This window comes from Fragaria vesca, linkage group LG5, assembly GCF_000184155.1.
Source record: "Fragaria vesca subsp. vesca linkage group LG5, FraVesHawaii_1.0, whole genome shotgun sequence".
Taxonomy (NCBI): Eukaryota; Viridiplantae; Streptophyta; class Magnoliopsida; order Rosales; family Rosaceae; genus Fragaria; species Fragaria vesca.
Genome location: NC_020495.1, coordinates 5,475,594 through 5,498,502, shown reverse-complemented (window position 1 = coordinate 5,498,502; position 22,909 = coordinate 5,475,594). Strand labels below are relative to the sequence as shown.

Here is a 22,909-nt window from a genome sequence, read left to right as displayed (position 1 = left end):
AGTCCCATGCATGCATGCAGCTAGCTAGCAAGGGCAAGTCAAAACCTCTACCTTGATACTTGGCCCTTCCAAGAATATCATTCCCAGGCCAGTCTAACTCCGTCGTTGCTACGGCGGAGACCTTTATAACTCCACCACACTCGGCATGCACACCCACAATGTCGCTGACATTCCCACACGTGTCCTTGTAGCTAGTCCTGATTCATCTTCATGCATCAAAATAAACAAACACCACCACCACAAGAGTCCACAACCACCACCACCACCACCATCCTTTCTGACGTTAATCACTTTCTTAATCAATCATATTTTCCATTAGTCCCTTTAAACAAGTGTTTAAGTTGTCTTTATGCAAATGGCAAGCTTCGATCTCCTCTAGAAGTTGTGAATATATAGTGAGGTCGACTAATTAGCCGCTTACCAATTTTTGAATCGAGTTATGAACAAAGTCAAAACGAGGTTGGGAGATTGATTCTCTGTGCCTCCTTATGACTTGTAGTTATAATAATATCAACGTACTACGTACTATATATTTTTTGTAGTATTCTGACCTAACTCTTCCAAAGCGTCTTATTGGAATTTGGGGAGCAAACTTTTCTCCTCATTTCTTTTCGATTACACAGTGTGTGATATATTATGCGAGAAGAGACTCCAGGACTGATTAGGTGTACTCATGATCGACTAAATGTGCAACTCTTCTCACATATTGTACCAAAGCAGTCGTATTCAACTAGCTCGACTGATTTGAATCAATCCTACAAGATGCTACTAATACTGTCTGTATTAGTAAACTTGTTGAAGAGATGAAATATAAACAAGGTACGTACAGATATTGAATCGATCATCAAAAGAATAATTAGGTCAAAATGAGGATATATTTTGGGGGAAAAAAAAACTTCCATAAAAAAGAAGCAAATGAAAGACTTTCATAAAAATTCATGTAGAATCGAGAATGAAGTTTTCATTAGCGAGTACTTGATACATCTCTAACTATTTCGGAATTGGGGTCATCATAATATGTCATTTCATAGTTCAAAATTTGTTTATATTAGCTTATGTCATGAAAAATACTCAATCAATTCATCTAAACTCATTTAACCATAATAGAAATGGATGAAATAACATATTCAAGGTTCTATAAAGACTGTCTTAAAAGTGAAACCAAAAGGTTAATTGTTTGTTGAGCTCAAAATATGTATGGTAGTGAACATCGTGTTAAGTTGCTAGCTTGTACACATTTGAGGCTACTTCCAACGATCTAGACTATATGTAGCTAGCAAGAGAATGTAGGAATGAGAATTGTGCTTGGAGTTTCACGCGCACCATATAAAGAGAAGATCGTTCATCGTTGGGCTCCATATAAGTAAAAGCCATTGCTTGTCTCTTAACTAAAAGAACGTAAGTACAGAGTGAGCAACTGTGAAAACATATATATAAAGTTAAGCAAAAGCCAAACCAAGCGTAGTTTAAGCTGGTTAATTTGTTGTTTCCCAAAGACGAAGTTGTAAGCTTTATCGTGATAGTTAAACTAATACTGAGAAAACTGGTACTTAGTGAAAGATTTGTTTCCCTTGTCCTCTTTCAAATGTGTGAGAGATTCTCACTCCATCCCACTTTACCCAGTTCCCCCTTTCCTCTTTTCCTAATTCTTCCTTTTCCTTTTTCCTTTTAGTTCTTAATCTATTCCTCAAAGATAAACAAGAACATGTATCATACAATGATATAATTTCTTAGTTGGGCATGAGATTATGAATATGGGGAAGATGAACATGATGGTTTTCGTGGCCATGTATACTAAAGTATATCAAGTATATTCCACTTCTTTACCTAACCTTTAATCTCTCTTTCTTTGGTGATTCAAATTTTGAAACACATTTCAGTGATTTCACGAACCCTAAAACCCCACAGGAAGTCAGGATCGGAACACTACTATTTGGCATGCATGACCCTAGCTTGAACACCAGGTCCATAACATTATCATATCATATATAAGAATCATTAAATATTTAAATTTTTTTAAAAAAATCATATATAAGAATCATTACATATTTAAATTGAAAAAAATGAAAAAGATATTGCTTTCCTCTCTGGCTGGTCAGTACGTACTACTATATCCCCAGATGTTCATATAGAATCCATTATAAGGTGAGAATGGGTTTTATGTGTTTTCTAAATCTAATGGATAAAGACTTGGACGAATTTCCAAATTGAAAGATCATATGTAGGTCCTAACTATATGTTAATTGTTTCCTTGTTTTTTTTTTTTTTTTTTTCTAACTTATTAAAGTAGAAGTTGTAAGTATATCTGTCTATATAAAACCAGACCGGCCAATAAGATAGCACTCTGCACCAACAAAACAACAAATTTTCATCTATTTTTTTGCCGGGTTGACGGGTACATACCTACATATATGATTCATTTGAATTGTTTTTGACTATTAGTTGCTGTGCAACTATTCTCCAAGTGTTGTCGAGCTTAACTCTAATAATATGAGTCATATTTAGGACGTGTACGAGTAATTCGAATACTAAACTAATTACTTCTTGATTTGTCAGTACAAGTGATGATTAGAACCGAAGGGTTTTACTAGCTCAGACTTGGTTGAAGGTTAACTCAACTCTTTTAGAAGTTGTTATTTTATTTCCATCAGAAGTTTTTCATTGTAAGTTTTATTTCCATCACAATAAGCTAAACTGACTATTGCAAGTTTGGAACACTAAAAAAATAGTGCAAAATAGTGATTAATTTGTAAGAGCATATCCAACAGCTTCCCCAAAATTTCTCTAAAATAGGGAAGCAAAAGCTAAATTCTCCAAAAAAATTATGATCAAAATCCAGCAGCTTCTCTATTTTGGAGATTTCGGCATTTAATACAACAATAAAATATAATATATCATCATGAATTATAACAAAAAAACATTATATATTTCATTGTAACAATAAACCACCCAATCAAATATTTTATTGTTGTTTTAAATTCGTTGGAGTATGTGAAGAATTTAATTTTGGGGAAAGAAGGCTTTGCTGTAAATTTGGGGAATGAAGGCTTCTTTTTCTTCTTCATCCCTATTTTGGGGAATGAGATGGGGAAGCTATTGGACCTAAAAAGAGCTCTATATTCCCTAAAATTGAGAAGTTTAAGAAAATGAGGAAGCTATTGGAGATGCTCTAAGTTTCAATATCATTGTCGAATAGTTGGACGTTTTCATTCATTCTAATGTGAAATGTGAGGACACTTGGACAGAATTTCATCCTCGTTAATTAGTCCTTAATTTTATAAACTCGTGTGAAACCGATGAACCCATCTTATATAAAACCTGCATGTATGTCCAGCAAAAGTTAAGAGTTTTGGAGAGATCGATTACATGGATCTCATATGGTTCCAAGATGCTCTGACATCACTGTGGCATGGACGTTTTCATTTTGAACTGGGTAGGGGATTTTTCTGTGAACTCGCAACAAAACAAAGAGAAGAAGTCGCAGCAGAGGTTAAAACTTACAAGAGTTTTGCTGTAAATAAAAATCGGTTTTATAGTAGGAACTAAATTATCTTTGAAGCTACTGATAACAATGCTCTATAGCTTAATTTGAAGCTAAAATGAACTGATGGATGAAGTAGACTACGTACTATGATTATCTTGATAGCTCATACTGGAGTTGCAGGTTTCGATCCATCAGAAGTTCAAAACACACATACAAAATTACTTTCTAATTTACTTGTTTAACTACAACTTTAGCATTACAATATAGGTTGAAACTAGCAGTACTCTTGAGTATACTCTCTTCTCAATGCTAACAATTATAAAACCTACTGGGGACGACTTTGAGTACACAATTGTTAGTTTAATTAAAAGTTAAAACACTATTAAGCATTCCCTGACTGTTGAAGAATGTGAAAGTATGCCTGGATTAAGTAATGCATAAACTACAGAATATTTCAACTGCATGCATGTGAAACTCTGTCACTGTTTACCAAGAATGTCATGTCGATCTCTAAGAATTGGTCATTTCCATCCGAAAATTCAAAAACCCTAATTGCATCAAGTATCTGCTCTCACTCTCACTGATTTGTAAATCATTTCTTTCACATATTCCTCTCCTAACCTAGGAGAAAAAATTCAACTAAAGATATGTACCCTTGTTCTTTTGAAGTTTGAAACACAATTGTAAATACTATAGCCAACATGACAAGGATTTGATGTATAAATTAGACTTTAGCGACACAATCACAACAACTGGAACCACTTTTGTATCTCAAATTCTTGAAAGGAACCGTTGCAAAAGAATCCATTATTGCTTTTCTGGCTTTCATGATTCTGCATCCATTAGCCAAATGAGGGTATATGTCAATTTACTAATTGCTGACCACTGGAATCGAGCTGATATGAATAATATGATGATGGAGTTTCTGCAAAGATCAAGTAGAGAGCTCACATGGTGGTTGGACCCCTTTGTCTCAATATGTGACTTGATCATTTTGTACCCTACTACCATTGACAAAACAAACTCATTTTGTCATCACACTTTTGTTCTACAATGCCTTTCTAGGAATCCAGCATCACAAATATACGTTATTATTGATCATACCAAAAAAATATGAATAAATCAAAGTAATGTTTGAACCTTTACCGCATGTTTGTTAGAATGGATTGTCTAAACCAGACTTAAATTCTATAGGAGTCCAACACTCCTTAAGTTGGGCTTATTTTAGAGTAAGCTTAACCCATATTTGGTGGAAGCAATCAAAATAACACCACCAACTCTAACCTGCAACCACATAAAAGAACCCAGAAACCTCCAACCTTTAATTGTAGAATAGAACCCAGAAACACACAAATCTGACATCACAAAAATCTCAAACCTAAAAACCCAGTGTTCAGAAACCCAGAAATTTGATAACCCAAAAAAATTCGAACTCATATTCGATTCATAAAAACCATCCCTTAATACCCAGAAATTTCGAACTGAATTTCGGTAACACAAAATTATACCTTAGCTACTATGTGGTGAGGTGAAAGCCCCTTTTTCATGGAACCCAAAGGGATTTGAGAGTTGCCAACTTCGAATTCCAAAGCGTAGAGCCAAATTCGCTAGTGAAATTTTCATATTTCTTGTCTCTGTTCTCGGAGACTCCTTATGATTTCCTGCGTCAGAATCGGCTCGTCGGAAGAGAACTATGAGCTGCAGGGAGGCGAGATAAAGAATTGACGCGAGCGAAGAGAACAACAATGGGGCTTCCACAAACCCACCAATTTTGAGGCCGCTATAGAAGACGGTGTGGGGGGATCTCGGGGACTCCATAACCTCATTAAAGTGAATCCTTGTTGTTGTCAAACGCGGGTTTGGACTAGTTATATGACCCAGTCCCGTCTGCTCCCTTTTAATCCGGGGAAACAAACGTGCTGTTAAGGAGTTCTGAGAAGTGAGAACTAGATCAGGACCCTCCTAGCTCTCTTGAAATCAAATTTTTTCTGTGTAAGTTTGTGTATAATGACTGGCGATCAGTGCTATTTAGTTGACGAATGAAAAAAGAATCCATGCATGAAGAAAATTAGGTATAAAAGTCCAACTTTCTGTCTTTGAATTGGTTGATGTGTGGTTTCATCTTTGCTGGCATGCATACAGTTTAAATTGTTAACTACTGTCTACTGGTACCAGTTATGCGAAACACTCTTTCATTTTCATACAGATAGAAGAAGATCCTAGCCTGGTTCAACACTATATATGATCATTATCTAACCTTTATCAGTCATCACTAAGTTCATACATATGAGCATTACCTCATAGAAACAAAATCCTAAATCCGTCACTAGTATGAGACATGCTTGCACCACTGCACCAGTATCACTAGGTATATATGATATAAGAATCTCTCATCATCTCTCATGTTGAATAATATGCATAAGGCTAATGGACAGGTCAACATTGGGAGATTGGACTGAAAGTATCTTATTTTCTTTGTTCGTTTCGGAACATCCGGATTAGCTTCAGCTTTGCGGACAGAGGATTTCTGGTTTCTTTGGACTGATTCTTATGTAGGAAGACAGTGAGATTCTACTTCTATGGTCCAGTTTCTAGCAAATCATGTTTTGCTCGCCCCATATATGGGTTTTCCCTAGGAAATTGTGATATGATGGGGGCCAAATTCCGCAGTGTATACTTCACATTCTGCTGGATTATTCGTTTGTGCTTATTACTGGTCCTTGTTTTTTTTTCTTCGGAGCATTATTGTCTTTCTGTTTCCATGGGCAGAGAAGCTGGACGACAACAACTGCAGGTAGAGAACTGTACATGATCGATCATAAGTACAAAGCCAATATATATATATATATATATATATATATATATATAGTAGTACGGACGTAGTAGGACGTACGGGACCGGACCGTACCGACCGTACGTACGTACGTAGTACGTCGTACTCGTTCGTCTTACTTTCTTCTTATATATATATATATATATATATATATATATATATATATATATATAACTTGCCCTTGGCAAATTTCAAAAGAGGCACGTACGTACCCTAGTGGTCATTTGGTCAATACGGCGATACAAATCATACATTAATTATACACTGAATAATCTAGAATTGAGAAATGATTGTATTACGAATGCATCTAAATGGCGGATCAAGAAACGTTAATCATGTTAGACATTTGAAAAACGTGGTCTATTAGGTGCTAATATTACATATCCATACAATTCGGCCACTAAGAGTGCAAGCAATGGCGGATCTAGAATTCGCCCGCAAATGGGGTGGGCTAGCTTCCTATTCATTACAAGTTTACAACCACGCAGGGTGTAGGAAATTAATTTTCAGGTGTCAATGAATGAATGAATCAAGCAAAACCGCATAGGTACGTCTGAGAGTTAGACTTAATTTCAAGAGATGATGGAAGAAGAATACTAAAGAGTTCGAACAAGCATAACCACTTAACAATCTAATACATAGTAGATTCTAATGTCATTTTTCATTCTTCCACAAAGCTAACTCTTGATATATATTCACATTTGTTACATTTACGTTTCCAAAGGCTAATTAAGGTTAGAAAAGGGTCCCGTACCCTTGCTGTCTTGCTGATTATAATCTAACTTCTTAATGCATGTAGGTCACGTTTGGTAAAGTGGATAAGATTAAATTAGGATTTTGAAACAGATTAGACAGGAGATGTTAACTCCTAACTAGTTTCAACTCTCGCGTTTGTTCTATTGGATATGTAACCAGATAACTAAAAGAATCGAGGAAAAAAAATAAAAACAGAGTAATGGCCACTCGTCATCTTCTACCTCTTCAACCTCCGTACAATCTCAACCTAGCCCTGGCTGCCTTAGCAAGGCCTCCCCCACAACCGTTTCTGCTTTGTACTCTGATTGTCTCGTTCAAATCCGCCACAAGACGTGGTCTCGTCTGACACCGAAGTGGAGGGCGATGAAGATTCACATTGGACAAGACGATCAAGAGTAGCAGCCAAGGTTTGGGTTCAGATCGACGGCGAGACTGTTACTGATTGGGAAAACAACGCCGTCTAGGTCACCCTTGGACGAGGAATCAATTCACTTCCGATCGTCCTTGCTGCCAATGCGAATATGGGCAGTGGATCGGAGGGGGCCATCTTTGAACCGATCTCGACTCATCGAGGTCCTAGCTTTTCTTCTTCAGAGGACAGGTTCAATATCTTGTTCTTCTGATGAGGTTGAAGACGAATGTGGAATAGTGTTGGTCTACAATTTTGTTCATATCCAGCAGGATAATTTAAATATCTTCTCAGCCAGATTAAATATGAAGGTCTGACATAATTTAAATTTTCTGGTTAGTTGATATCTTGACTTCCAAACACACTATCTAACTAGACAGGAGATAATTAATCTTGTCTAGCTTGTATCTCCGGGCAAACAAACACCGCCGTAGTGGACACAGAGTGGATCGATCAATTTTACTTAGATGATCTGCAGGCAAAGGCTCCTTCTGCTAGTAAGAAATTGTGAAGTTGGAACTAATTTTTCCCAAGGGAAATTGCCTTTGAGATATCACTGCAGTCAGCAGGTGTACAGCAAAAGGAGAGACTAGAGCTCATTCCAAAATATGCAACCTCATGTGGTAGTCTTGGGCTTTCATTAGGTCCCCAACCATGGGCCAGCTTTAAAAATGCGTGCTGAGCCTTGGTGAAAAACCCCAAAACCAAAGGGAAGAGAGGAAAGGTAGGACTTAAGAGTAGTAGGAAAGAGTTGGGGACTGGTCAGCTCATTGTGGTGGTGCTGTCATTGTGAGATTGGGACTGACCATCTGATCTTATATGCGACTTTGATGTTAAAAAAGGGGTCCGAATTCTGAAAGGCCTCTTGCAAACATCATCACTAAAAGTTATATATTGCTTCAATTAGCCTAACAAAGACCCAGATCAGTAAAAAGTTTCATGCTTTTTATTCCTCCAGGACTAGCAATTATTATTAACTGACAAATTTGCTATATTTATCACATTATTAGTTCAAGATTTGTAGGACCTCATGGAAGACGACGGGTTTTCTTTGCATGTTCTAGAATTTGAAAGAAAAAATGCCTATTAGTGATCTAATTACTTCTTTAAACAGAAAAGTAGAACTAATGGAAAACAAATTAGGAATGACATGAAAGCAGAGATTTGATGAGTCCCAAATGAGTCGATTTGAATCAGAGAGAGAGAGACACTTCTAAGGCAACCAAATTGGAGTATGGGACAGGTGGAGGCATAGAGAGATCTTGTAGAAGACTCCAGTTAAAAGCTCTCGGATTTACTTAAAACACAAGAAGTGTCTCAAAACGGTAAAAAGAAACAAACACCACCGAGTGAGTGTGCCATGAGTCCATGACTATTCCAAAAACATACCATGAAAACTTGTAGAAGGAAAAAAATGTGGCTTGAGGCACAAGGAACCTAAGGGACACATTCCCCTACCTTTAAAAGGATCAATGATCATGCACTTGTCTTGTTTTTGCTAGTTTAAATCCGAAATCGCATATATTGACTCTCAACATACCTTAAAAGTACGATACAAATACACTATACTTTTAATTCAATACCTCCAAAGTACGTTGCAAACACGTTATACGTATACTTTTAATTTGAGCAAAAAACACAGATTCTTTGCTTGAACCTTGTCAAAGTTCGCATTACTAGTCTTTTGCTTACACATGCTTAGTTTAACATGTACTATAAGGTGGATCAAAATAAATAAAAACAATGGGACAGAAACCGACACAGAAAACTCCCAAAAGCCAGATCCTAGTATGATATAGGGAGAGCTAGCTTAATTTTAGTTTTGTTGAAGTGTGAAAAGCACTGGTGATTGGTGGGTGGCTCCTTGTGCTATAAGGTTAAAGGGGCCTGGGGCAGGGGAGGGAGGGGGATTTGACAAGGACATGGCACCAAGAGCAAAATGTGAAAGGCATGATTGGCCTGCGAGGGAGAGAGTGTAAAATGTGTAGTCTTGGCAATCAAACAGTGATGACTTTAGAAAACTTCACCCTTGTCTAAGCAATACCTACAGTTTATCTTTCATTTTATAGCTCTTCTTCTCTTTGCTACCAATGTCTCTCATTATTAATATCTCAATTCCCAATTGTTTCATGAGCCACACCCACTTCTTCAAATGGGTGGGTGGCTTCACTCCCTCTTCTCTCCTTTGAAGAAGCTCTGGTTTCGCCTCCATTCTGCTCAAAAGAAAAGTAAGTCCTCCTTATCATACTGATCGAATTTCTTCAAAACCTGCATTTTCTCTGTTAAAGGTTTGCGCATTCAAGAGTCAAGACAACTGTGTTTTCCTCTGCCTTTTGGGTCTGTACCAAGCTCTTTAACTGCTTCAAACTTTCCCAAACAGCCATACACAACACTAATATCATACCCCAGCTTGGCGAGTCATCGTCTCCCATATTAGTCTATCCTTGCAAGGATTCTTCAATCCCACATATACATTGTAATCTGTTGGTGCCCAAAATCAGTGCAACCAAAGATGAAAGTTCTCTACTCCCCTATACAAATGTCCTTCTTCAACCTTAGAAAGGGGACATTCACCTTCCTAAAGCTAAAGCCAGCTTACAACATTGAGTCTTCTACTCATCAGTAAACTCCCGTAGTCGGAGAAGAAGAGGTGAACCATGTAAATATCAATATTCGAAAACTTGGAAGAACCATTCTATGCATCAACCTATGTTGCTGCTGCATCTGCATAATTTGTTTATATCTACTCATCATTTGCTGTGTTTGTTAAATTTTGTAGGAAGAGGGATATACATTCTGTATGAGGATGTAAAGTCATGCCCCTACGAGGATGTGCATGTTTTGTGGTCGATACTAGTGGAGTCACATACACATACATTGCCTGCTTTGCCAGCACCTAAAGCCTGAAGGTTGTATATGTCAGATTCCCAGCTTCCACGCATATACAGTATTTATACAAGTATTTTATACTCTGTGTTCAATGTAAAAAGGTGTTTACCTACTTTTTTGGTTCTTAATTTACCTGTAAATGTAATGCACTTAAGTATGGCTTTCATATATATAGGAGTTTTCGTGTGGTTCCCAATCTATGTTCCACATACTTAAACAGAAAGCGGTAGTAAACTTCAGAAGCCTTCTTTATATAAGGTAAACCACAAAGTAAGAAAATGTTCATTCATTCTCTTCCTGCAGAAAAAGTTACCTTTCAATGATCAGGATTATGTTTTAGGTCCATCTTAAGGGGTTAATCTATTCAGAAGAAAGGATTCCTGCGCAAAATTGTAATAAAACGACTAGACAATTTCTAAGCCGATCGATTTTTCGCATGCAAGACCCTGAAAATGAGACTTGAAAATCAAGTCTTGTCCATAAACTGCAGGTCATTATTGTTAACTATAGTTTTCTTATATGAGATTAATCTTGGAAGAGGTTGCATCGTATATGCTTCAAGAAATTAAAAAGTTGCAAAGATTTGGCAAAACCAAAGGTTGTTGTTTTCTATTTCTTTGATGTAAGGTTGCTTTTGTTGTTTTGTCTATTTCAGCTGTTGAAGTGGGCAAAGTTTTGTCTCAATAGTTTGTCCATGGAAGAATGGATGGGACACCCACATGAATTACATGGCTTACACCACTTTGTTTTTGCAAAAGAAAGATCAGCAAATAGTTTGTTTATCATCCCAATCTTTAATAATGTGACTTCACGAATTGGTTCTAAAAAAAGGCATACAAAGCAGTCAAGAACTTTTGAGGTGTTCTGTTTAAAATTTGAAAATGGGGATATCGTGGCATGCCTTAGAAAGCAATCAATGAATACACAAATACATATAACCAACTGTTTGTAAGAAATGACGACAGTTTCATCATAAAGAAATTATTTTGATCAAACCAGACGTACTAAAATATCAACAAAATATCAATACTGAAAGAGATATTTTTGATTGAATTATAGAAGCAATGAGATTTCTAAGGCAAATGGTAGTCAAGCTTACAATGCAACAACATATTGATATATCATATATCATATACATTTTGCCAGTTATTTTAGCCTAACTTGAAACTAAACCGACATAATCTACCACTGCATAGAGGAAGTATATTTGTATACAAATCTTTCATTTTCATACTATACTTAAATTGACAAACCAACAAATTGTTCATTAAAAATTGAATTAGAAGTGTCATACTTCATTGTTTTATGTATGATTCGAGTCATGATGACAATACTTAATTAGATGAATATGTCTCTAGTATTTTTTGCTGTTTTTTTAGTGTGCGTTGAAAGCAGAGGACACTTGGTTAAAGTATACAGTAGAATAATTACTAAATTTTATCAGATCTTTTAAAAGAAAGGGCTAATGTAACTTGAACACGTTTATACTTTTAAATAACGTATGAGACGCCTTTGAAAGTTGATAATAACCAACATAGAGCAATTTCAATGAGAAAGAAATGGCAAAACTATGAGTCATAAGAAACATGAGTTCCAAGCTTTCACCACCAACCCAAAATATTCGGGTTACTGATTTCATCTTAGGAATTCGAATGAGATTACAATATTTCAGCTGTAGTCATTTAAAACATGAACTGACATGAACTGCTACCAGAATCGTTTATAGATTAACAATACCACTAACACAGAATGGGGGCTCATCTGTATCACTATAACAAGAGGTACATAAGACCCTTTGATGACATGTTGAATATATTCTACAATCGAAACCCTGTCAGTCTGAATGAATGCAGGGGAACAAAAACAAGTAACCCAGAGAATCAGAGTCGCCGCACCTGATTTTGAAAAATCCGTTTATAAATCCTGCACAAATGAGGATTTCTTTTTTAAATGACCGCTAAAATACCAACACTCGCAATTGCTAACACTATATGTGTGAGCTAAGCAAGCAGTAATGGGAAATGCAGATGACAGGTTCAATAAATAGAATTCTTTCAACTTTCATAACAAAGGTGCAGATGACAAGTTCATACAACTAAAAGAATTTGTAGAAGAATGCTGTTAATAGAATATAAATATATATATTAAAGAAACTGAAACCATTACATAAACTTAATATTCTCCCCTGAAAACGTAGAAAATTCTGTCAGTCAATTCTGAAACCAGTATAGCATATCCCCAAAACTTGGTACTTTGAGCATTTATTCATCCAAAAAGGGATTAAATCACAAACAATTAAAGATGCTTTTGCTGCAAATTGTATATTGAATAGTAAGTCATCATTCATCAATCATACCATGTGAAGAGCAATATGAAACTAATGCATTGAGTGCACCAAAGGAACTAGGTAATGCAGGTGTAGCATAACCTTGCTGAAAGTTGAACTAGTAAGACACTTCAGTGATATAGTAACAATATGCGCCGAATACCTTTATAGGGCAGATGAAGAGGTGCGGTCAGCTACATTTGGAAGCCACTCTTTTAAGTAGGTGCTGCAATCTATCTCGGCATTAGTGAACGCACCTAGAGGAGTGACAGTAATCTGCATCAGAAACATGTGTACCAAATTAGTGTAATGATGCGATTTAGAAATACTTATACATAAATCGAAAAGATGCATACATATCCTTCTTGAACACATTTGTGGTCGGTATCATCATCACTATCATGTCGGAAACCAATTACCTACAAAATTGAGAAGAGGATTGTCATGAACATGCATTCACAATTAAGTCATGCATATGAAATCAACTACGATCATGGGTTCGTCATAGACAAGGAACCAGAGAAGCGCACCCCAAATCAATTAGAGAATACATGGGGAGTGACTGATAACCCATTGTTGAAAATGATCACAATGCCTCACAATCAAGTAATTCACATGTTGAGAATAAAGCAGATCAAATTTACCAGATGCTGGTCAAACAAAAACATGTTATTATATGATGGAAAATACTTTGCGTCGAAACCAATTTGGACCTGTGTCCAAACTCTCTTTTATTACAAGTGGCCATTCTAACCATTCAAAAGTATCAATCATTAAATATCATCTCCGGAAAAACCAATGCAAACAAGACCCGTTTACTCATTCAATTGCTCAAACAAATAGACAGTTGATCATAACAAAAACCAACTTTCCATCAACATACCTTACTAGAATTGCTTTTAAAGTACTAACCAAAAAGAGTACTTAATTCAGTTCTAAGTTTTCATTATCCAGAATTTAAGTCTTAGTGCTACACAATTTCAACGGTTAAAACTCTAGCATTTATGATTAGCATCAGAGCTCAAATTTGAGTTATATCATAATGCCCTTGGCCACCCTGAAAACCCAGCCTTTACTTGGGGAATGTAGGTTGCTGCCCTAAATATTCAAAGAAAGCTAAAATTCATTACTTTAATTATTTTTTAAAGGGGACAGCAAAGAAGCATCACATGTGTCAGAAGCCAACCACAATAGATTATACTCCATACAAAATTAATTGAAGAATTGAAATTTGTATAGTCCTTGTGGTTTGAAGTCGATATCTGTTTAGTCCTTGTGGTTTTATTTTAATCTGAATAGTCCTTAAAGTCACAATTTTTCATCCAAATAGTCCTTATGGTTTTATTTTAATATGAATAGTCCTTAAAGTCATGATTTTTCATCCAAATAGTCATTCAGACAATTTTCTCAGTTAAAGGCCATAAGAACTATTTGGATGAAAAATCATGACTTTAAAGACTATTCAGATTAAAATAAAACCATAAGGACTATTTGGATGAAAAATCTTGACTTTAAGGACTATCCAGATTAAAATATAACCATAAGGACTAAATAGATGTTGACTTCAAACCACAAGGACTATACAATATTTTACCTTGAAACTTGTGGTAACCAGAACAGAGTTATAGCACCTCTCACAAACATCTTTATAAATCTGTGAGTCACTGGAAAGAAAGGTAAGAGCCTCAGTTTTAGGAAGAGTTCCAAACTTTTTTGTTTGTTGTTTCAGATTAGTTGGAGCCAAAGAACACAGCCTAACCCTCAAAAGCAACACAAAACAGTAGACTTCTTATTCTCTAATTTCTTTTGTTCATTATTTGTCCTACATAAGTCAACAGCCTAATGACAAGTTGCAAAGGAATACATAGTGTTAGAATCAATGATAAGGAGGCAGTCAAGAGATATTACAGGAAAAGCATAAAAATGGGGACAACATCTATCCCTCTCAACCCGAACAATCTATGTCAGCAGAAATGCAATGTCCCAGTCATAGGGGCAAGAAACCATACTAGTTTTATTCAACAGAACACAGAATAAGAGGAAAAATAATCAAACCCAAAGCAAAAAGATAGGATGAACGACCCACCTCTCTTGCGAACAAAGGATCTTCTTTTGGCGTAGTTGATGTATCAATTCCAGTAGATGCTGCTGAATCTTTCTCCATTTCCATCGATGACAACATTTTTGGCATCTTTGAAGTAACTTGTTTCCACTTCATTTTGATTATACTGTTACCCTGTTTAGTCAGCTTATACCCCTATTTCAGCTCAACAAAAGAAAAATAAAACCACATTAAAATAACAGTTGAAATCAATGCATCAAAAAAGGATTGATAATCCTGCATTCTGCCTGAAAAAGAACTGAGACCAATTACCCAAATAATTCACATAAGGTGAATAGTCAACAGACCTACCAAAAATTTAAGAGTTCAAAAATCATAAGTATGTTGAGGGAATATATAATACATATTAAATGTAAATAGATTTTAAGTATTTTAGAAAGACTAGCATGGACCAGAGGTGCTGATTGCTTTATAAAAGTCCAGAGATGTAAATGTGCATAAAGAATGCAGTAGCCTCCTCAGTTATGCTACTAAATTAATTCATATAGTAAAAGAAACATATGACAGACCTTATCAGACTTCACTAGAGTAGATAAAACTAAAACAAACAACCAGCCAACTCCAAATCTTGGACTGAAATGGAGTATAAAGAGAGCACAGAAAGAAAAGCTACTGACATAATGTACTGCTGCAAGTGAAATATTCTTGATGTATCTTTATGCAAAATTACCACCGTGCTTGATTGTAGTGACAAGATCATACCCCATTTCCAACCACAAATGTTTACACTTCAAAAGCTACCCCTTTCAAAAAACTTCAAAAGCTACTTGCCTTAACCACGATTCAGTGTTACTGATCTTTGTCCAATCAAGTATTGAACTTAAAGCATCGATAATTTTACTTGACAAGAATATTAGACAGGTAATTACCAAAGACAGCATGTATCCTAGAATTTACCTTATGAGTAGCAAGGTCCGTTGGCAAATCTACATTCAGAAAACATCCTTGAGGAAAGGTTTGATTTTTTATTTCCACGAGTATTGCATTTATGATAGGTAAGCAAGCTTCAGCAGCAAGTGTGAAGTAATTAATGCGACTCTTGCCTTCAACCCTGAAAGGCCAATGCTTAGCATAGTGCTATAAAAGATCAAAGAAGCAAAATACAACAACTTTGCAAAAACAAAACACCAACACCTGCCCCAACAGTTTGTAAAGTTCAAAGTTCAACAGATTCGGCATCCATTTACATATAAGAGAGTATTTGACATTCAACAAAACCATACTTAACCATCAAACAGGCATATACGTACCAATCATAAGATACAGATACAGCAGGTACACCATTAAAGAAAGCTTCCCGAGCGCCAGCCACGGTACCAGAGTAAGTACTACATTTCAAGACATAAACAAATAATTCCCTGTCAATAATGTTAAGCAACCGGACAAAGAGCAGTTCGATTGCGAGGAGCAAACGCATTGTGTGTTCTTGAGACTATATCAACATATAATACTCTAAAAAGCATTAGCCTTTTGGGTTAAGATTGCATCCTTGTGAGAAGATGCCATTACTTACATTGGGGTTCAAGAAATAAAACAAAACTACTTAAAGTTTCAATGACCCAAATTTAAACTGTGCCTATATGACTCATTGCTTCCCAAAAACAAAACAGCAGGTATCCAACATGGTGTAACTTACAATACTGAGGATAAAAGAAAACAGGAGATAAATTACATACATGTGATAACCACAGTTACTGCCCTTGTTTATGCCGCTGATCACCTAATTAGCATCAGAACAAGTCAAAAAAACCAAACAGAAACATAAAACTAAACAAAAGCACCAGGTAAACATATAAAAAGATAATCATTATGTTATTGTACACTAGCAAATAAACAAAACAAACAAAAATCAATAATTTGGGACTAATGGAGATGAACCAAGTTATTACCAAGTCGGGAACAGAAGGAAACAGTGCTTCAGAAACACCCAAAGAAGCACAATCAGCAGGAGTCCCTGGCAATCGATACTGCCGTTACGTTACCGTTTAGTTAAAGAAAAAAAAACCCAGAAAAGATATTCAGTAATATGAGCTTTTTGGTACCGGAAACTGCAAAGGCCGTGGCTCCGGCGATGTCGACTATTTTGGCGGCAATCGGACGTCGCCAAGTGATGCAGTGACTGACAGCAGAGTTTTCCCTGCAAACCCAACTTTTTGTTGTAATGAGAAATGAAGAGAGGGAGTTTGGAAAAAGGAAGAAGAGTGTGATGACGTACGAGTCGGGAGCGCAGACGAGAACATTGTAGAGATTGGTGGAGACGAGGACGTGGACGAGGGAGAGAAGTCCGGGGCCTTCGATTCCGTCGTCGTTGGTGACCATCACGGTGGGCTTTTCGGTGTTTATGTTGTTTGCCATTGTTCTCTTGGTGATCGTGAATCAACTAATCAAGTTCGATTGTTCGAACCGAGAATTTTTGGACGAGGGGAGAGACAGAGGCTTATTTATATAAGGTAGGCGACAAGAACAGGCCCAACATGTATTATGGAATTCATTAATTATTATTTTTTTACTTATATTTACCAATTATGAAAAAGGTCACATTTTCTTGTTCCCAAACTTTTGTATTTGACCAAACTAAATACAAATTTATTTCATGAGAAAGATTATTCTATTCAAACCGGAGATCATTTGGTGTAACATGAGTCTTCATTTTCTAACGAGCAGATCTTTAGTTCATTGTATATAGTTAGTTGTTATGTAACCACGGTTTATAATAATGTATACAATTTTGTATCATACAAATTAATGGATAAAAAATTGATTGAAGTGGCCGCCAATGGAGTGTTACTATGGCTGCTAGGGCTGCCAACCTCGTTTCGTTTTATTTCTCACCAGGTTTAAACCTCGCTAGGCGCTAGCCAGGCGGTAGGCAGCCTTGTAGTGCTAAAGTAGGCATGACGGCATTGTTTTAGAAAAAAACAAAAAATGATGTCTAAATTATAATTTCATATACTTATTTTTCATATTACACATAAATACTTCTTTTACGTCACGCAGTCACGCCTATATCATTTCAGAATGAGTTGTCTCTTCTTGTTCAAGAACGTAAATATTTTTCCTTTATTGGATGGCCAAAATGCCTGACCTCAGGCCAAATTGGAAAGGGGCACAAGAAATTGACTAGAGAAGAGAAGCCAACGAGGGTGCGTGTTGATTCCATTTGGGTATCGAATAATGGACTCTCACTTTAGCCCGGTTTCATTTGCTAACTTTTGCCAATTTCATTTTCAACTTTGGAGATTACAGTAACAAGATTATAAGAATTTGTACTTGCCCGGAAGAAATAGCAGTCTCTAAACTCAATTATATAATAATTGCACAAAGAGACGGGTTAATTCATGTTCAAAAAAGATTGCTCTTGCTAAATCTTCCATCCTGTTGACTTCACAATCAACGCAAAAGGGCTGCTGTTGATATCATTCTTCTTTTTGGGCTCAGTTTCTAGCATATGCATTACACTTATATAATCTATATTATTACTAACTAAGTTACAAGCTATATTGTATTTTAGTTGATCCCGGTCATTTTTGTTTAGCTATACGTTCGATACAACTCGTTAAAGTAATTCATCCAGAGGGTTTGACAAAAAGAATCATTACGTAAGTACTCTTTTCTTTCTATTTTCTAAAGCGTTTTTCTATTATTAAGATCAAACAAAATAAAAGTGTTTCCTTTTTTCTTTTGAAAGGAAATAAAAAAAAGTTCCCTAGGCATAAAAACAATCTCAAATTCAACTCGGACCAATCATTATTGTACCATTTTAAGGTAGTCTAGTGAATCTTGTCTCGTTGGGTGTGTTCTGGATTCCTAACTTAGGTTTGAATTCCGACACTGTCAAAAGTAGCTAAGGGAGGAGTTGGAATGCCATGTTGACTGATTAGAGTCTCAGCGGATTAGTCCTTTTAGGCCTAGGAAGCCTTTGTAACACCGTGAACTTGTTAAAAAAAAAAAAAAAAAAAAACAATGTTTTATCATATTACCCTACGGCCTTTGGAATACCGCGAACGTATTGAAGAAAAAAAAAACAATCGTACTACTTTACTTGGCTACTTAGGAGCGTCCCTAAACATATAAACTGAGCAAGTCCATGTCCCGTAGGCCTTTCAATATGAAACATAGAGCCCAACAGAACCAGTTCAGCACTTCAGCTGCCCATCCTTTGATTCCTTTCAATGTGATTTGTAATCTTGTTGAATTGTTCACCGTACCTCTCCTCAGTGTACATACACACATCATTTCATTTTTATTGTAATAATTGTATGATAACCTAATTTGTAGTCAACATAAACTAATATGTAATCTAGTTGGATAAGGAAAGAAGAGCATTATTTAGTAAGTAGATTATAAATAGGATAAGGATTCCGTATCTACATTACACTGTACATTCGTATTCTTGCATATGTTCATCTATAAATAGAGACTCCTCATTTTGCTTAGTACATTAAGTTGAACTCTCTCGATGTCGATGATTCCTCCGCTTTCAAAAAGAAGCTCGACGACGAAGCTTCCATGGCAAGTGCTTGACCTTGTTTCTAATCATCTGGACCCTAAAACCCTAGCCACAGCCTGTTGCGTCTCCAAGACATGGTTCACTTGCATTTCCTCCGACCATATTTGGCAGCCCATTTGCACCACCCATTTCCCTTCTCTCTCTTGTAACCTCAAGCTCATCAACCCCGCCCTTCCCTACTACCGCCTCTATGCCATGGCCTCCACCGCCGCCAAACGCCGCTCCCGGACCCCCTCCAAACCCTCCCTCGCCCTCCACGACCTCATCCTCACCGTCAACGTCTTCAGCCACAACAAAGCTGTCTTCAGTCTTGAAAAACCCGGGGACGAGCTAGTCATGGATAATGGTGTTTTCAAGTTCGATATTGACGTCGATAACTATGAGGTTGAAGCTGCGGCGTCGGAGTCGGTGAGTGTTACGTGGAATGTGGTGTTGAAAGGGTGGAGAGGGGTATTTAATATGATGGAATCACGCAAAGGGAAGAGAGGGGTCGACGACTGGTGGTTCTCGGAGGAGCTGCCTTTGCCGGGGTGTTGCTCGAGCCTCGTCGACAGTGGTGTGGTGGCGGAGTTGAGGTTGGTGTTTACTGAAGAATCTAAAACGGGTGGAAACAATCTTGATCGTGTTGGGCGGATTAACAAAGTCAGCGTGGGGATGTTCAGCACAGCAAAGTTGAGATATGTCGGGGTCGATGATGGTTTCAGATACTTGCAACACTTCCTTTGTTAGTGAGACAACATGCATGTTTAGGGTTTAGTAATTTTTCTTAATTTCTACTCATGTATATATGAAACACTATGTACGTATTTGCTACTGTCTTCGCGATTGTTTTGTGGAAATTTAATTAATTGATTTCAAAAACAAAAACTATAATGAACTCTCAACAATCACAAAATGAACAATATTCCTATTATTAGATGCCATATTATACCTCTCCACCTAGTAATCAAAACAATTATTGACTGCAAGCATACGACTAGATTACAGAATGAACACCTAGCTCCTAGGGAACACATGGACTTGGCGGACACATTCAAAACAATGCAAGGATATATGGCTTGAAAAAACTATGCAGCTAGCTAGGAACTTGTTTGTATATTGAGCCGAAAAGAATAACAACACATGAAACAACGTAGACCAAACAAACAAGAAGGAATAACACTGCAGGATAGCTTTCAGATTATCGATCCCATCTGCCTACTTTGAATTTGCTATATCTCACTCAGAATCTAAAACCACAACAAATTCTGCACAGTTTTATATGAAACATGCCCGTATGCTAAAACAAAACAGATTAGTCACGGATCAATGCCTTTTAAATTTGCTCTGAGATTCAAGAACTTGTCTACTCTCACTTTGTTAACCAAGCAGTAAGATATAGAAGTTCGTCTCCATCTCCTATGTATTTCTGTATTTCTATGTAGCGTGTCAGTATTGCCATTTTGTGGATTTTACTTCTTCTCTTGGTCATTTATAGACAGACTATATATAAATGGTCAAACTTGTGTTCTTGTTTTGTTTTCCCTCCAAGTTATTCAACGGATATGTTCTATTTAGACCACTTCTTCCCTCCATTGCATTTCAAAAATATGAAAAAACTGTTGATCGGCTAGCTGCTCTTTCGTAATCAGATCCTCATTACACCATAAGCTACAAATTTTTTCCCATCATATTGGATTATTCGAAACCCTAATCTTTAGTTGTTGTGGATGTGTTGATTTGTTATTTCTAATCATGCTAATTAAACAAGTCTAAATGCCAATACAGTTGAAGCTAATATGATAGGGATCCTTAACAAGTGCTCATTTAGTTAAAATATTGCACACATGTTCATGACCAATTGGAGCACAAACGATGCCCCAAGCATAACTCCGATTCACTGCAGATATTCATGATAACCTTCATTGATTCAGATATTTCTATTCAACTAGATATGGTTGTTGATGCATTTGCTTTTCTATTATGTATTCGTTCACTAAACAAATGACACATAACTTGGGAATTATTCGTTATCTAAACTAGGACAAACAAGATTTCTGGATATACCAAACAATTTGTTGCTACCAATTAAGCGTAACAAGGTGTGTGCCTTCATATCTTCTTTTCTGAATTCTGATATAGGATTTTGGTTCCAGTCCTATCCTGCAAGATATTGAAGGAGATCGACAAGATATATAATGAAACCCCAAATCTATGAAAACAGCCTTTGAGGTGTGATGTGTGAAACCCAAAAATTATATAGCACCAAATAAAAGCTAGCATACTAAGTCATAGTTAGGCCTAAGTACACCATCATATAATTAATGGATGGCCATAATTTTGGGTGAAAATCTAGTCATTGCCATGTGCCTAGCTCATTCTAGTCTTTGCGTTTGCGTTTGCCTGCAGAAGCAGCCTGTTCATGAATGCAATCATATGTAGATTAGCATTTCGTGTAGGTTTATCAATTTCCAATTTTGTGTTCAGATATATAGGTGTGGCTAGCTAGATATGCAATGTGACCTAACGATAAGGGGAATTTGGGACCATGTCATTACAAGAAGCAGTGTTCGTATTGATCTATAGTACTCATTCGTACTGCTGAGTCCTAATGCGGCATATGTAAATCATTCTCATCAAATCTTTGTCGTGAGAAAGCTTTCACTTAGTTAGCGGTAACTTTAAAATGCGTGGCAAGATTGTATGATATTATAGGTTAATTGATTAGCAAATCACATATACATCCTCTAAAAAGATTTGAAACACAAATAAATCAACTTGTGTTGTTGTTAAATAAATAAGGACAGTTTTAATAATTAAGGACAATCTTTTTTATGCATGTCATGTGTCATGTTTTAATTTACCAAACTAACCTTATACTAATTAAATATGTTTTTAGAAGAGAAAAGTCTATCATTTTGAGATTTTTCAGTAAATGGTACAGTAGCAAGTTTTCAATAACTTAGTGTAGTAGTAGTTAATTCCAATAGAAGTAGTAGCAAGGGTTAACATTCTAGTAAAAAGTAGTAGCAGAGGTTAGCATCTCAGTAGAAGTAGTAACAAGTTTTCAGTGGCTCAGCTAATGTAGTAGCATGTTTTGCTTGAAAGCTACAATTCTAACAGATGTAGTAGCAGGGTTTTAGTGGTTCAGCTAGTGTAGTAGCAGCTTCAATAAGTGCAGTAGCAGGTTTTCAGTGGTTCAGCTAATGTAGTTGCATGTTTTAATGGTTCAGCTAGTGCAGTAGCTTCAGTAAGTGCAGTAGCAGATTTTCAGTGGTTCAGCTAATGTAGTCGCATGTTTTGCTACTACATGGTCATCTAATCTTCATGCTACTACATTGTGTGGTCGTCCAATCTTCCGGCTACTACACTGTATGGTCGTCCAATCTTCCTGCTACTACACTGGTGGTCAAATCTTATTCCTACTGTCTCGTCATCCAATCTTCCTGCTACTACATTGTCTGGTCGTCCAATCTTCATGCTACTACACTGGTCGTCAAATCTTCCTGCTACTGCCTAGTTGTCTAATCTTTATGCACAATGAGGTATACAACACTAATCACACTCAAAAAGCCAACACCATTTCTCTCTCTCTCTCCCT

At 36.6% G+C, this 22,909-nt stretch overlaps 2 protein-coding genes and 1 non-coding gene across 3 annotated transcripts; 2 read left to right on the top strand and 1 right to left on the bottom strand.

The window, feature by feature from the left end:
* The first annotated feature begins 9,608 nt into the window (after window positions 1-9,608).
* LOC101307588 lies at window positions 9,609-10,570 on the top strand. Its single transcript, XR_184630.1, has 2 exons — window positions 9,609-9,710; window positions 10,262-10,570. It is a non-coding gene; the product is annotated as an uncharacterized LOC101307588 (transcript).
* Window positions 10,571-11,970: 1,400 nt separating this feature from the next.
* LOC101307302 (5'-nucleotidase SurE-like) lies at window positions 11,971-17,220 on the bottom strand. The gene is made up of 10 exons (XM_004299076.1): window positions 17,035-17,220; window positions 16,862-16,956; window positions 16,709-16,773; window positions 16,496-16,539; window positions 16,070-16,147; window positions 15,717-15,870; window positions 14,784-14,954; window positions 13,054-13,116; window positions 12,861-12,973; window positions 11,971-12,294 (listed from the first exon to the last, which is right to left on the bottom strand). Exons 1-9 carry the CDS (start codon window positions 17,172-17,174, stop codon window positions 12,863-12,865), a joined length of 921 nt encoding a protein of 306 aa, XP_004299124.1. The 5' UTR covers window positions 17,175-17,220; the 3' UTR covers window positions 11,971-12,294; window positions 12,861-12,862.
* Window positions 17,221-19,278: 2,058 nt separating this feature from the next.
* On the top strand, window positions 19,279-20,058 carry LOC101306436 (probable F-box protein At5g04010-like). The gene has a single exon (XM_004300953.1). The coding sequence runs from the start codon at window positions 19,279-19,281 to the stop codon at window positions 20,056-20,058; it is 780 nt and encodes a 259-aa protein (XP_004301001.1).
* Window positions 20,059-22,909: the final 2,851 nt, after the last annotated feature.

Excerpts from the sequence above, each read along its gene's own strand:
- LOC101307302 (XM_004299076.1), bottom strand. The coding sequence starts at position 17,174 with ATGGCAAACAACATAAACACCGAAAAGCCCACCGTGATGGTCACCAAC. Across the intron at positions 14,955-15,716 it reads CGGACCTTGCTACTCATAAG|GGGTATAAGCTGACTAAACA; the intron begins GTAAATTCTAGG and ends GAGCTGAAATAG. Across the intron at positions 12,974-13,053 it reads AATGTGTTCAAGAAGGATAT|ATTACTGTCACTCCTCTAGG; the intron begins GTATGCATCTTT and ends TTTCTGATGCAG.
- LOC101306436 (XM_004300953.1), top strand. The coding sequence starts at position 19,279 with ATGTCGATGATTCCTCCGCTTTCAAAAAGAAGCTCGACGACGAAGCTT.